General features: G+C 32.1%; 2 protein-coding genes across 2 annotated transcripts; both read left to right on the forward strand.

The window, feature by feature from the left end:
* The first annotated feature begins 4,813 nt into the window (after positions 1-4,813).
* LOC112002915 (cell wall / vacuolar inhibitor of fructosidase 1) lies at positions 4,814-5,350 on the forward strand. The gene has a single exon (XM_024035068.2). The coding sequence runs from the start codon at positions 4,814-4,816 to the stop codon at positions 5,348-5,350; it is 537 nt and encodes a 178-aa protein (XP_023890836.1).
* A 10,111-nt stretch (positions 5,351-15,461) lies between these two features.
* Positions 15,462-15,998, forward strand: LOC112002951 (cell wall / vacuolar inhibitor of fructosidase 1). The gene has a single exon (XM_024035118.2). The coding sequence runs from the start codon at positions 15,462-15,464 to the stop codon at positions 15,996-15,998; it is 537 nt and encodes a 178-aa protein (XP_023890886.1).
* Positions 15,999-16,540: the final 542 nt, after the last annotated feature.

Here is a 16,540-nt window from a genome sequence, read left to right on the forward strand (position 1 = left end):
CCGCATAAAAAAACGTAATAAGCAATTTGATTCACAACCCAGTACCAAGAGAGAGAGAGAGAAGGGGAGAGAGTGAAGAGCGCAAGCCCTAGCCGCATCATTAAAAAAAGGCAAAAATGCAAAATTGACTCTCTAACTTTCAACGTTTTTCATTTCAGTTTTCTAACTTTCAGTTTTGTCATTTCAGTCCTCTAACTTTCAATTTTTGTCAATCTAGGTTTCCATTAGAACTCAATTAAGGCTGCTGTTAAACTCACTGAGAAACGACCGTTTTACCCTTCTATTTTTTAATTTCGAAATTAAAAGAAAAAAAAAGAAAAATCTGTATTAAAAAAAAAAAAACATTTTAAGGGGAATGACAAAACAAAGACACATTAAAGGGTACTGGGCCCCGCCGAGCCTGTTCTCTCCTATTTCTCACTCAGCTCCATCTGGGGCTGAATCTTCGCCAGCCCAATTATCACCTTGTGCTTCTTTGACTCACACTTCTGGTACCGGAAACTCCCTGTCACCGGTACATGTAGTGAGCTTAACCAGGTGTTGCCGGTGAACCTAGCGAAGTGGAATTTCTGGGACTTGTTGAAAGACTCTGATCCCCATAGAGCTCTTCGTCTGGGATCTTCTTCTTCTTCTTCTTCTTCTTGGTGTTTCTGGTGTTTGACTCTGCCGTAGAAGATTATGATGTAATTTTTGATTGTTGGGTTGGCAGTGGAGAACTCGAACAAGTTTGGGCATGAAGGAGAGTTTGGATAGGAAGAAAAAGAGTTGGGTTCTTCAAGTTCTACATGTTCATCGTGAATGGAAAGGTCACAGAGTGAGAGCACGTCTTCCTCAAGATCTTCATGGCTTTGGAAATATGTTTTGTCCTCCATGATTAAAGATAATGAGAATTTTTTGTTTTTGTTTTTTGTGAAGGAGAACTTGTTGTTGTTGGTGTTTGATGAAAGTGGAACATTTTAATCAGTCATATCATCAGAAAATCTGAATATATACATCTTCACTTCTTTGCATTTGGTTTCTTCTTCCTTAGATTAACTGCTTTCGTCTCACAAAGATAACAGAGAGATTCGAGCTTGGTTAGAGCTCTCTGGTTGTTTTTTTTAATTAAAAATAAATTGAAGAACAGAATAACCGGATCCGACACAAACTTCTGGGGTTGTTGAAACCGATTCTTCCCCTCTCAATGTTAGGGATTTACGTTAGGGATTGGGTCTCAATGTATCTTTGTTTTGCCTTTTTTAGGGATTTTTCTTTTAATTCCAAAAAAAAAAAAAAAAAAAAAAAGGGTAAAACAGTCGTTTCTCAATGAGTTTAACAGCAGCTTTAACTGAGTTCTAACGGAAGCTTAGATTGACAAAAATTGAAAGTTAGAGAACTGAAATGACAAAACTGAAAGTTAGAGGACTGAAATAAAAAACGTTGAAAGTTAGAGGGTCAATTTTGCATTTTTGACTTAAAAAAATTACAAAATTTTTTAATTAAAACTTGAACCTGCACATTCTAGCTTTTGGTTAACACAGACGTAATGATTATTCTGCAAAAGTTTGGCGAGACATCTCCGGGCCAAATAGCAAACCAATTACATTGTTCTTTCAGTACCAAGTAAGTNTGTTAAGGTTTGGGAATCATACATCCCTTATCAATGAGTCAAGAAAGATTTCCATCACTAGCTAGCTCAGTAATAATTTCTCTTCAATTAAATTTTATAGTTTTGAATTTTATCTCATCTTTTGGTTTGATAATCATCTTCATTTTCCTGTGGATTCGACCTTTCTGACTTTCTCAACAATCTTGCACTAAGGGCAATATTGAAGTCGTAGTACACAACTTGAGCTTCCATGCATTACGAGATCTACTAGAGGAAGTATATCTTGGACAACACAAGGATAGAATTTCTTCACACTTTTAACCATATTTTGCAGCTGGTTTTTAGCATATCTAATCATATCTTGTACATAAAAGCAATTCAAAATTATGCGTGGAACTTCAACTAAATTGGAGATGGACATCAATTTATTTCAATCTTTTTTTTTTTTTGGGGGGGGGGGGGTGAGAACTAGATTACGACTGTGCATGTGCATCTAACAAAATATGTGACACATACAAGTACCAATAATATCCAATGAAAACAACAAAAGTGGCCATTTTATGAGTGAATCAATTAAAGTATATCCAAAAAACAAAAGTTCTAAAAATAGAGAGGAAGAGATTGAGAAAAAGAAAAAAGAAAATAGACATACATTCGTGTACTATAATTTGGTTTTACCGATGTTTTATATACATTTCTTTTATATACCTTAATTATTGTAAGAGGTAAGGTGATTTATTCTTAACGAAACTACAATGTTGGTTCTTCAAGTTTACCCTGTGTGCACAATTAATCCCTCAAGTTTGAAACGAGCACAATTGGTCCCTTAAGTTTTAAAACAAATGAGCACAATTGTCCTTTAAGTTTTAAAACTGAGTTGTATTAGTCATTTTACTAATTGCTGTTAGTGGTGTTACTTACATGGCTAATGAAACGATGACTTAACATTTTTTTTTAATGATGTGGCATTTTTTTAATTAAAAAAATTACAAAATAAAGTTACACGTAAGAAACAATCTCCGCATAAAAAAACGTAATAAGCAATTTGATTCACAACCCAGTACCAAGAGAGAGAGAGAGAAGGGGAGAGAGTGAAGAGCGCAAGCCCTAGCCGCATCATTAAAAAAAGGCAAAAATGCAAAATTGACCTCTTACATTGTTCTTTCAGTACCAAGTAAGTACCAAAATACAGAATTGTGCCTTACACCAAACTCTAGAGCCTTCCGTCAATATATTGCCCTTTTAGATCCTGTAATGCTTGTCGAATTGAATCCTCATCTTGGCTGGAGTACTTCAAACATATAAGCCTTTGAGCAACACGGTAGGCCATCTGGATTGGATGATATTGCAGGTACTTTACTTCCATCCTCTTCACTTCCTAGACAATGGAAATTTGTTTAAGATGTCAAATTACTGCAGTTCATGAAGAGGGGCCATTCCATATACATCAACAAGAAAAATTCATTAAGGAAATCAAATCAAGTCAAAGGAAGACACAGACGCTACATGATTTGGATTTCAACAAACATTTTTATAAAAACTAAACCAGTAAATATTTTTTAAAAGCCACAGGGGTGGGACACTCGCTGAAGGCTAAAGCCTCCGTAAATGTTTTTTTTTTTTTTTTTTTTAAAATCTTTAATCGGCACCAACATAATACTAAGAGGCAATTAGCACCAAACAATTTGTAATTTTTTTAATTAAAAAAATGTCATATCATTAAAAAAATGTAAAGTCATTGTTCTATTAGCCACGTAAGTAAGACTACTAACGACAGTTAGTAAAATGACTAATACAACTCTGTTTTAAAAATTGAAGGACTAATTGTGCTCACTTTAAATTTGATGGACCAATTACACATATAGAGTGAACTTAAGGGACCAATATTGTAATTTCGCTAAAAATTTTCTATTTCAAAAAACTATATTTGGAATTATCTCATCTCATAATTACAACGCATTTTATTAGGAAAGAAAATCAATAGTTTCCATTATAGGTTTCATTTTATTAGGAAAGAAAATCAATAGTTTTGATGGAAATCGATTCTATATTTCTATTTATATTAAAGTTCTATAATTAAAAAAAAACAACATAGTTGGAATGATCTCATTTCATAATTATTACACGATTTTATTAGCTAAGAAAATCAATAGATTCCATTATAGTTTTCATTTTATTAGGAAAGAAAATCAATAACTTTTATGGCAATCGATATAGAATGGAAATCGATTCTATTTATATTAAAGTTCTATAATTCACAATGAATTGCATGATTAGTAATTGAATATAACGTATCTTCTCAAAAAGAATATAACCTAGAATCTAACAAGAAAACAATAATAACAAAAAAAGCATCATGATACATTTTACACATGGAAGGAAGATTAATTTTTATTTGAACAAAGATATAACGTATCTTACGAATTTATGTTATAGATAATTGTAACTGTATCCATTATCTTAAAAAATTGACATATACATTGAAATTAGTTAGGATAACTATTTATGTTATGGATAATTTTTATTTGAAAGGGAATTCTGTAGCTCATAGCCTTGCTCGACATGCTAGACATGTGAGCGGTTTAGTGGAGGAGGTTCCCTCCCACATTTTACCTATACTTTTAGCCAAAGCTGGCTAATTTTACGTATTAATAAAAGTCGATTCAGTTTGCTTCTCAAAAAAAAAAAAAAAAAAAAGTTAGGATAACTATTTGTTGAATTTTATTTTGAAATTTCAGCTATATATCAAATTCCCTATAAAAGAGCTCATACATTTAAGCATAAGCTCCACACAATATTCTCTATCCCACTAAGCATAAACATCTTTTTCTTCTACAAAGATGAGAACTTTAGTGTTCATAGTTCTTGTTCATGTTGTCTTTCAAATCATATTTCTACCATCAAGGCAATGTGCCAGACTACATCCCAATGACGAAAATTTAATTGAGCAAACATGCAAGCAAACGCCAAACTACAATCTTTGCATCTCTTCCCTTAAATCAGACCCTAAAAGTGCCACAGCAGATGTTGCAGGGCTAGCTCTCATAATGGTTAATGTACTTAAAAAAAAAAAAAAAAAAAAGTTAGGATAACTATTTGTTGAATTTTATTTTGAAATTTCAGCTATATATCAAATTCCCTATAAAAGAGCTCATACATTTAAGCATAAGCTCCACACAATATTCTCTATCCCACTAAGCATAAACATCTTTTTCTTCTACAAAGATGAGAACTTTAGTGTTCATAGTTCTTGTTCATGTTGTCTTTCAAATCATATTTCTACCATCAAGGCAATGTGCCAGACTACATCCCAATGACGAAAATTTAATTGAGCAAACATGCAAGCAAACGCCAAACTACAATCTTTGCATCTCTTCCCTTAAATCAGACCCTAAAAGTGCCACAGCAGATGTTGCAGGGCTAGCTCTCATAATGGTTAATGTACTAAACACCACGACAACTCAAACTCTAATCCACATCAATAGCCTTCTTCTTCAGAGCCCAAGAAACGAGGTTAAGGAAGCATTACTCTCTTGTGTTGAAAATTACAAGACTGGTGTTTTAACTGCTGATGTTCCAGTGTCCATTGAAGCTTTAACTAAGGGTAATCCTAAGTTTGCTGATCAAGGTACACAGGATGCTGCCAACGAGAGCAATTCTTGTGAACAAGGTTTCTCAGGCAATTCACCGCTGACTGTTGAGAACACAAACATAAACAATGTTGCAAGAGTGGCTAATGCCATTGTCAAGATATTGCTTTAAGTAGCTTTTATGCATTTCTCTATCTTTACTTTCAAATTTGTGAGATGTCATGTGAATCTGTAGTAACACTTCCTAAATTAAATTTTAATTGAGAGAATAAGTATGAAACTATTTATCTTGAAATAAGTTGATAGGTTGTTGTTGTTGTTATTCATGTTTTTTACTAATTCGATAGCTACAGTAGCCAACGGCCCAACATTGTTAATTCCATTCTAGTGGGCATTATAATTTGTACTAGTCTATTTTGACATTCGGTTTGAGTCAAATAGTAAAATATCAATAAAATTATATAAAACTAGTCGTGAAAATAAAGTGAAGCGTCTATGAAAATTGCTCAATGAAGGCCTCCAGTTAGCCTCCTTTAAACTGATTCTTTCACCCAAAATAGCATCATTTTGGTAACTTTAGGATATTTTATAAATAAAATTATTATCCTTTAAAAATTTGAAAAAAAAAAGTAAAAAAAAAAAAAAAAAAAAAAATCTTCAAAGCTCTCTACCTCTCTCACATCTCTGATCTCTCAGTCTCATGCCCAGCCATGGCCGAGATTCATGAGCTCCCAGACCATTGCTAGCAGCGGTTATCGCTGAGGCCACCACACTTAACATTCAGCGTTGATCGAGGTGGTCTCCAATGGCCAACTCATCACCCTCAAACTCACCCCACTCCCACCGCCTGTTACGTTCATTCGTCCGTAACAACAACAGTGGGCTCAGTCAAACTGAGAAGGAATGAACACCGATGTTGCTATTACTTAATCTATCTGAGAGAGAGAGAGAGAGAGAGAGAGTGTGGTATCTTTAAAAGTCCGGGTTGTGTCAAGTTCAAATTTTTGTGGTTTTGAGGTTGATTTGTGTGTGTGTGTGTTGGGGGGGGGGGGGGGGGGGGGTGTTCGGTGGGGTGGTTTGAGCTCTGTGTCTGTTGTTTGCATTTTTGTGTTCTTCCCTTAATTTATTCTTATAAAAAATTTCTTTGTTTTTTTTTATATATTGATTGAAATTGGGTAGAAATATTTTGTAAAGTTCCGATGAATCTGTGTATAGATTGGTTGGCGGCAGATGTTTTGATTTTTTTCAGATTTTTGTTGTTGTTGTTGTTGTAAATATTCAATTTTCTGATTACATTTAGGCAAAGATTACCAAAGAATCTTATGATCCAAGTCTATCAATTATCAAATGTGGGGTGCTGACCAATGATTGTTTGCTGCACATTAGCCACCATTAGGGTTCAAAAAACTGGATCCTGTCTTTTTGGCTAGAGCTTATAAACTCGACTTTTAATTTTATGTGTAGTTTTTAAAATTTTATTTCTGTGTATAAATTGGTTCGCAGCAGATGTTTAGATTTTTTTTAGATTTTTTATTATTATTATAAATATTCAATTTTCTAATTACGTTTAGGCAAAGATTAACAAAGAATCTTACGATTCAAGTGCTATCAAGTGTGGGGTGCTAACCAATGATTGTTTGCTGCACATTAGCCCCATTAGGGTTCAAAAAACTGGATCCTGTTTTTTTGGCTAGAGCTTATAAACTCGGTTGATAGCTTTTATGTATAGTTTTTTAAAATTTTATTTCTTCAAAGTATAAGTATACTTTAACACTTTCAACAAAAAAACTAAATAAATTAATTTCAGAAAACTAAATAAATTGTTTCGAAACAGATATAAAAGTCTTATAATGGTACTTCAGTTTATTTGGCAATTGCTTTTGGCTTTTAATATTTATGTACAACCTTTAAGATTTCACTTTTTCCTAATTTTGCTCACTTTTTTTCAAGATATAAGTATGTTTTAGCACATTTTCAATAAAAAGATAAATAAATTATTTCCAAATTGACATTTCTTTTGGGTAGAGTTACTTTTAAGCAGATAGTAGTAGATTGCTTTGAGCCTTTGACGTTTAAAGATGGGAATGTTTTCGTTCAATTTTATATGGGCTTAAGCCCATTCTGTGATGCAGGAAAAGCATGGGTGGTGAACCCACCTCGAAAAGTAGAGAAGATGTGGGCCATGAGCCCGTCCCTTGAAATGGAGAGGTTATAGGCTATAAACCCAATCCGAAAATACAAGGATTCTTGGAAATAAAGCTCAATTCGTGTAATTTGAATCCAGTGTTATAGTTGTTGCACCATGCAATTGAAAATTTAATGTGAGAGAAAAATTGAAAAGGTATATATATATATATATATATTTATGATCCAAAGGCTGAGATTAAAGGCAAACTTTTTTAACTTTCTATCTCAATCCTTGAAAGGCAATTGCACGGTGTCCCTAACTATGACACCGAATCTCAATCACAATCAAAATAACCAACACAAGATATGATTAGGGATGGAGCCAAGTGGGGGCTCAAAGGAGCCCGAGCTCCCCGACCTTAAGGAGAAAAAATGGTATATTCTCTACAATTTTATATATTGGCTCCCTCCTCTATAAGTTTACATTGCATTATAAGAGCTATTGCATTCATTGTAAAATAGCATAAGGACCCAAATTTGCCCAATCAACCTCAAAATACACTCACATTAGTTTATATATTTTTGTAAAAAAACACATTCGTGCTAAAGTAACTATACAAATAAATATTTTAGTAATTTTTTAGATTGAGGGTTGTGGCTTTTGGTTGAGGAAGAGAGAGGTATGATTTGAGATAATAATAAATTGATAAGGAAATAATATTATAATAAAATGTAGTGTAAAATATAAAATATAAAATCTAATGTGAGATGTTTTAAAAAAAAAAAAAAAAAAACAACAACAACAACAGAAAGAATCAAAGAAAATTTTGAGTGAGATTTGAAAAAAAAAAAGGTTAAAGAAAAACTTTCATCTAATTGCTTCAAAAATTATAAAAAAAAGCACCACAATAATCTGGAGAATGACGCAAGTCAATCAATGTATTGTACTAGTGTTGATTTCATCAGATGCATACTTAAGTCAACGCACCTCTTTCACTTGACAATAAGCTCTGGTTTTTTTAAGGGACTTTCAGGGTTAGAATTGTTGCTGCGAGCGATACCAAGTTAAATTATAAACTTTGAAATATTAGGATTAGTCCTTTCACAGTAGCTAATATATTTATTTTCTCATAATATGACACGATTACGATAGTATCCTTAACAAACCAATTATATAATAACCACTAACCCATATCAATTTTACGGCAAACACGTTATCTCTCTCATAACAAAATGTATTTAGATGACACATACAACGCTTTCTCAAAAAAAAAAAAAAAAAAAAAAATGACATATACAACATTATAAAAAGTTCATACAACTATAATTTAACATGAAAAATGTTAATAGATGTTTCTGAAGGCATTGATTTAAGAATTAGGATATATTTTTGAAACTTTTTATAGGATATAAGAAAAAAAATTGATGCTTTTTAATATTTTTTATTAAAATAGTATCAAAATTTTTCTAAAATAATCTATTAATAATTACTCCCTCCGTCTCAATTTTTTTGTCCTGTTTAAAAAGTCAAATTTTGTAAGAGAATATCATTTATTGTTTTGTTTACTTTTTTAAAATGTATAAACTTTTTTAAAATGTATAAACTTTCAAAACTACCCTTAAAAAAATTTATCAAAAAATTAAATTAGTAAATTAATAGGGGTATAATAGGAATATGAGTAAATTAATGACTTTTATTTTTAGAAACAAAACAATATTTTGAGATATCTTAAAATAAAATAAATGACAAAAAAAAAAAAAAAAAAAAGACGAAGGGAGTATACACTTATTAACATAACCTATTAGAGATAAGAAGGAATCTTTTTATTGGGTTTATCAAATTTCCTATAAAAGAAATCACACCACACAATCTTTACTACCCCACTTTTAGAATAAGCATCACCTTCAATCTTTCAATTTTCTATCCCATCAACTTTTTCTTCTGCAAAGATGAGAACTTTGGCACTCATATTTGTGTTCATGTCCTTCAAACCATATTTCTACCGCCAAGCCAATGCGCCAAACCAACAAATAATAACAATTTGATTGAGCAAACATGCAAGAAAACATCCTGCTGCGGTAATGTAAAGCTCAAGAATATAGGTTTAACAATAAGTTAAAACTGAAACAAAAGAGTTTCAGAAATATATATATATATATATATATATATATATATAAGGATTAAAAAGTTAAAAGCTAGAAATTGATATAAACTTAACAGCAATAGAAATATTGATATTGACAACAAGAAAATAGTTTACAAGATTGAATTTCCCATAATTCCATTGAATTAAAAGGGCGTGAAGTTAATTTGAAGCATCAAAACAACATATGTATAGTATTTTATCATATTAGTATTTACCATAAAATAATAATAATAATAATAATAATAATAATAAGTATCAGATTTTCGAAGAAGTTTGATTTTTTTTTTAAGGAAAATGTTTAGATACCCTTGTTAAATATATATATATATATATATATATATATAAAACGTATAGTATTTTCTCATATTAGTACTTATTAATTATCACTGAGTTTACACTATAACTGTATAAATAATAAGTATAATATTTTACTACCGCGCACTCTTAGTGCAGTAGTCACTTCATAAGTATAAGTATTTGTGGGATATAAAGGACAATGGTCAGGGTTCAAGTCTCCAGGAGGAAGTTTCACACATATATACACTTAGATTAGGCTAGAGTAGAAATTCTACCTTGTATAAAAAATAAATAAATAAGTATAATATTTTTTTCTCATATTAGTACTTAATAATTATCACTAAGTATAATATTTTCTTATTAATTAATAGTGTAAACTCAGTTTTTTCATTACGAATTTTATAATATTTTTAAAGTGGCCAATTAGATATTCTAAATTCAGTTATTCATGAAATTGAAAAAAAAAAAAAAAGGAATATATCTATATATATATATATAAGTATATTACAAAACAAAAATGAAAAACTTTTGTTATATATGGGAAAAAGTCAATGAGTTATATATGTTGGGAAAAAGTGGATATTAAAAGGAAAAAAAAAAAATAGACATTAAAACTTTGCATAAGTGTTTGTATCATTTTTTTTTTTTTAATATGAAAAGGGACAATTCAATCGAGTTTTTAAAAATGAAAGGGAGAAATTTAAAAAGTCAAGTTTGAATGAGCGTTTGTTTCTTTTTTTTTTTTTTTTTAATATGAAGAGGGGCAATTCTATCGAATTTATAAAAATAAAGAGGAGAAATTTAAAAAGTCAAGAGTTTCACCCCTTAGTAGGGGTGTCCACGAGTCAGGTTAGTTTCAGCCCTTCCAGGTGGGTTTGGGCTCAACCCGAAACCGACCCAATCTTGTCGGGTGGTTGGACAGCGGACCCACCGCAGACCATGAAAAATCATGGGTAAGGTTAGATCAGGCTCGGGTGGACAACGATCAAATCCAACTACAACTGAAAGACAAAAATCAAAGACCAAACTTGAAACAAATTCCACAAATCTGAAAGAACAAATCTACAAACCCAAATACCAATAGCCCATAAATTTGAAGAACACAAACAAAGATAAGAGAACTAATAGCAGATTTGAACATGCAAGAGACTGAAACAAAGAAATAAAGAGACAAAATGACTAAAAATCAAACCTGAGAGAGATAATTTTAGATTGGCGATGGTGCGATGGAGGAGAATCACAGATCAAGGAGAATCGCAGATTAGTGGAGGTTCAAAGATCTAAAGTTCTAAAGATCGATCGATGGAGCTTATCGGTTGTTGAGAGATCGAGAAAGTGAAAGAGTGAGAGAGACTGAGTGAACTCAAAGAACTGAACGGGTGAATTAAGATTTGTTAAGTGCTAGGTTATATATCACAGTCGGGTTGGGTGGATCGGGTTTTGGAAGGGCAGACCCACCACTCAACCTTCTGAAATCGGTTTGAGATAGCAGGGACCCGCCGCCGACCACCAGGTTGTCGAATCGGACGGTGGTCGGTTCAAGTTCGGTCGGTTTGACCGGGTGGGTCAGGTCTGCGGTTTTGTTGGACACCCCTACCCCTAAGACAAAGCAAATATTCAATTCATATTCAAATTAGTATAACAAATTCAAGTATTGTTTTTTTCTTTTTTCTTTTATGAACATAGGTGAAAGCTCAAATTAGTGTGAAACACTAGAGCTTGTTTAGACCACAAATTAAAATATCGGCTAGATTGCTTTTACCCTAACATATCAAAGTGCGGAATAAGAGTAAATAAGCGCAATATGCCAACAACACTAGTCTAAGTCATATCCATCTACAATGAACAACAAAATGAAAACTTAAAGAATAGGGAAGAGAGATGCAAACACAAGATAATACCAAGATGTATTATCTAAGAGGAAATTGAATAACTCGATGAAAAACCTCTCCACAACCCTCCAAGTCGAAATCAATCCACTAGAGAATAAAGTTGGAGTACATGAATAACAGAAGACCCTTCATACCTAGTCTACCCCATGTACTTGAGCCCTCCAAGCTCCTGCTACCAACAGACTTCTCGGAGTCTTGTCTTCTTTAACTTTCCGAATCTCACAATTTAGTCTACCACTAAATGGCTCATTCCAATACTTCCTAACAGCACCAAAATCTCACTTAACACTCAGATTGGGTGTAGTAAGTATTTGGGCTAAGAACCTCTCAAAGATGTAGAGATGGAGAGGTAGGAGTAAAGGAAAACCAAGAGGTAATGTGTAGATGATTGTGGGTATAACAATCTCTAACTCTCAAGTGTATTTGCTAAGGTTTTCTCTCTGAAAAACACTCCTTACAATTCGTGGGTAATGAGAGTATATAGTGTAGGTAAAGAATTTGGTAAAGTATCTTACCTTTTTACTAAACAAAATATTTTGTGAGTACCTCGCGAGATGGCCTTCCTCGTGAGATGGTCTTTCTTGCGAAGTTCTCGCGAAATGATAGGCTGGCATGACTCTTCAACTTCTAGTTGTGTGCTTCACACGTGACCTTTTTGCGGGTTGCTTTCTTGCGAGCTAGTCGTAAGCTGCACTGATTCTTCTTTAACACTTGATTCTTCACCAATCTCTCACACTCATCTCTTACAAATAAACCTATATAAATATAGGAAAATGACTGAAGAAATTACAATCAAATTTGGAACGGAATTAAAGCTAACAAAGGCTAGTTGGAAATCACAACTTTACAATAGGCGTGCAAAACTTCTCGAGTACTTGACTATTCCCTCAAACATGGGCGAGGCTAGGGGCTTAAAGGCCACAATTCCTAACTCCACACCCTTAAAAGCCTTCTCTCTCAACCAAAAAACGGTCACAAGCATCTCTCAAAACTTAATATAAATACTCACCATCAGCCCACAAAAGGGAGATCACATTTTTTCCTTAGACTCAAAACTTTGACACAAAATCCCAATAAGCTAACAAGAATTTTTACGATTCCAAAGCCTAGGGGTGGAAGTGCTGATACAGGAGAACCTTCCTTCTTTACCTCACAACCTCTCTCAATTTCTTTTTTTTTGCTATCTATGGGTCGAAGTTTTGGACCTATGTATATTTTATGAACTTTCTTCTATTTTAGTTTATTTTGATTTCTCTTTCCACAAAGCAATATTAGCCTTTGTTTGCTATACATTGTGAATTTTGGGCTAAACTTTCGACAGAGATTTAGTGCCCTTTTAGTAGGACCTTTCATGAATGTAGGATCGGTTATATTTTACCGATTTTACTTGAAAAATGCATGATCTTACTTGCCTTACTAAAATAGCCCTACTTTAGGGAGCAAAATTAAAAGACCCCAAACTTTAGGGGTGTATTTTGCGCTTTAGCCTTTCTCATATATAGTAAAACTATTGACTACATTTGTTTACTCCATCACAAATTAATGAATTTTACTACGAATGAAATTATTAATTATAATAAACTATAAATCTTTTATCATGTTCGCGGACATATTATTATGTTTGAGCTTAGCTCGTTTAATAGTCAAGCTTAAATTTGACTTGATTTTAGTTTATTTGTTAAACAAATGAGCATAATATAAGAGAAAATACATGGTTTTTTTCCTAATTACAATTAAAAGGCAAAGTAAAAGAAATATATAGGAATTACCTAATTTATGTCTTGGGTTGTGTCAAGTTCAAATTGATAATTTTTTTCAATTCATCTGACCCAAAGTAACCTACCATTTGTTTGAGTTTATTTAATTATTGTTATTTTAAATTTTAAGTTTGATTTATTTTTGTATATTTGAGAATTAGTTTTTATGAATCTAGAAATTTGGAATATATAGGCATACTATGTTAATTGTAATATATATATATATATATATATATGTATATATATATGTATATATATTGAAAAAAGAGTGCTTAAATAGTTGATGAAAGTCCAAACTTTTACAAGAGATTAAACGTATACAAGCATAACTAGGGGTGTGGTGCGGTGTTGTGTAATTTTGAGCCATTTTTAGTATTTCACTTTGCGGTGCGGTTTAGCCAAAACCATAACCGTACCGCATCTCATTTTGCAGTCACATGTACAGTGTGTTGCGGTTTAGAGTTAGCCAAAACCATAACCGCACAGCACCTCATTTTTGCCATCATATGTGCGGTGCGGTGTATGAGATGCGATTTGAAGCTGATATATTTTTCAATTTTGGGCTTTTCTTACCTAGCCCAAAACTGATGTTTCTCTTTGTTTTGGGCTAAGTTTTAAATTATAGAGCTAGTTTTTCTTTATTTTAGACGGAATTTCCTAATTAACACTTGTTAGGGTTATTAAACTTTTGAAAAATTAGGGTTATTAAACTATTAACCATATATTTAATATTAAAAAATAAATATATTAATATATAGAGAGAGTGCAGTGCGGTTTGTGTGGATTTCTTATTATAAAACCACAAACTGCACTGTGCCATGCAGTGCGGTGCACTGTTACTTTTAGTGTGGTGCAATTATGCCATTTTAGTATGATTTTTGCAGTTTGTGCGGTTTAGTAAACACCTCTAACTATAACCCTCGACCCAATCCAACCAAAGCCATATATGTTTATAAGAGATTAAATATTTAGGTTTCTTTTGAAAAACATTTTTACTATGGCACTAATTTTATCTACGTAATCTTAAATTTTTTTTAGATAATTTTTTTCTTTTAATGTTCCATCTCATGAATATTTGATTTTAGGGGTCCAATTATTTCTTCTTCTTTTTTAAGTCCCTTTTTGAGGCTAAAGCGGAATAATAAATAATAATAATAATAAAACAATTAAATTTAATTAAATTTAAAAATTTAAAAATATTTATTTATTAAAAAAAAAAAAAACTAGGTTCCACCCAGATGTTGCAGCCGCATAGGAGAGGGAAAATAAATCAAAAGATAGAGATGAATGGACAAGCCATGGGATGGGGTAGTCCGGAAGAGATAAAAAGATGAATGGACAAGCCATAGGATAGGGTGGTCCGGTGGAGATAAAAAGAAGAAGAAGAAATGGTTGAAAAGGTATTTAAGCAAAAGTAGGCAATATTAGTTGTTTCTCTGCCTCCTGACACGCATCATTAAGGTGGGGTGTTTTTCTTGATTTTCCAATTAAAGTAGGGCTATTTTAGTAAAATCCTGCAAACTTAACGGGTGCTGTGCAGCACCCGTTAACAAAAGCCATAAAACAATAATAACAAACAAACAAACAAAAAAAAAAAAAGCATCATGATGCATTTTACACAGAGAAAGCAGTTAAAGTTTTTGGGAACAAGACATGCTTTAGGCATTGCAAACCTGTTTGTTTGGGTTGAAGAGATTCTTGTTTTCTTTAACAAGCTCTCAACCAGGATGTAGTTGTTATCTCTTCTTATTAATAAAGTTTTTGACGTATTTCCCATCAAAAAAAAGAAAGAAAGATATAACGCATCTTATGAATCTATGTTATAGATAATTCTACTTTATTAATATTGTTTACCTTTTTAAGAAGTCATTTAGTTGTAATTGTATCAATACAATAATAGTGGAAATTAATTAGTTAGGATAACTATTTGGTGACATTTATTACGAAATTTCAGTTATATATCAAATTTCAAATTCCCTATAAAAGAGCTTGTACATTTAAGCATAAGCTCCACACAATATTCCCTATCCCACTAAGCATAAACATCTTTTTCTTCTTCAAAGATGAGAACTTTGGTGTTCATAGTTCTTGTTCATATTGTCTTTCAAATCATATTTCTATCATCAAGTCAATGTGCCAGACTGAGTTCCAATGATGACAATTTGATTGAGCAAACATGCAAGAAAACACCAAACTACCGTCTTTGCATCTCTTCCCTTAAATCAGATCCCAAAAGTGCCACAGCAGATGTTACAGGGCTAGCTCTTATAATGGTTCATGTACTCAACACCACGGCAACTCGAACTCTAATCCACATCAATAGCCTTCTTCATCATAGCCCAAGTCCTAAGATAAAGAAAGCATTACTTTCTTGTGCTGATATGTACTCTATTGGCATTATAACTGCTGATGTTCCAGTGTCCATTGAAGCTTTAACTAAGGGTGATCCTAAGTTTGCCGATGATAGTACACTCGATGCTGCCAAAGAGGCCACTTTATGTGAAGAAGGTTTCTCACGCAATTCACCACTGACTGTTGACAACACAAATGTGAACAATGTCGCAAGAGTTACTGAGGCCATTGTCAAGCTATTGCTTTAAGTAGCTTTATGCATTTCTCTATTTGTATTATCAAGATTCATGGGATGTCATGTAAATCTATAATCATGTACTTTCTAAAATCAAATTTAAATCTTTTAGTATGTCTTTTGCCCAGCTGCGAAACCAAAATTTAATCTTTGAGAGGCCTTAGAATGAACCAAATTATTTTTTGAATTTAGGAATATATAAAACATGTGAATCAAAATCAAAATAATATTTTCTTTAAATAGTAAAGTATATAGTTTCATATTTTGAAGACAACCCATTTATATTTTATATTTAAAACCTCTATTAAAATTTTACTAAATGATATTTTCTTTAAATAGTAGAGTATATAATTTATAAACAAACTCAAACATAATAGATATCTATTAATAGTTACCATAATTATTATATTTCATAATTAGACAAATAAAATAAAATAAAAAAGTAAAATTTTCATATTTATTAATTTATTTTCTTTGTGCATTGTACGGGTTACCGAAAAAAGAAAATCATAATTCACATGAGTTGTATTTGTGGTTTCTATTTTACTAAAAAAA

The sequence above is a fragment of the Quercus suber genome, unplaced genomic scaffold (genome assembly GCF_002906115.3).
Source record: "Quercus suber isolate HL8 unplaced genomic scaffold, Cork oak 2.0 scaffold_36, whole genome shotgun sequence".
Lineage (NCBI taxonomy): Eukaryota > Viridiplantae > Streptophyta > Magnoliopsida > Fagales > Fagaceae > Quercus > Quercus suber.

Coding starts and splice junctions, on each gene's coding strand:
- LOC112002915 (XM_024035068.2), top strand. CDS start 4,814: ATGAGAACTTTAGTGTTCATAGTTCTTGTTCATGTTGTCTTTCAAATC.
- LOC112002951 (XM_024035118.2), top strand. CDS start 15,462: ATGAGAACTTTGGTGTTCATAGTTCTTGTTCATATTGTCTTTCAAATC.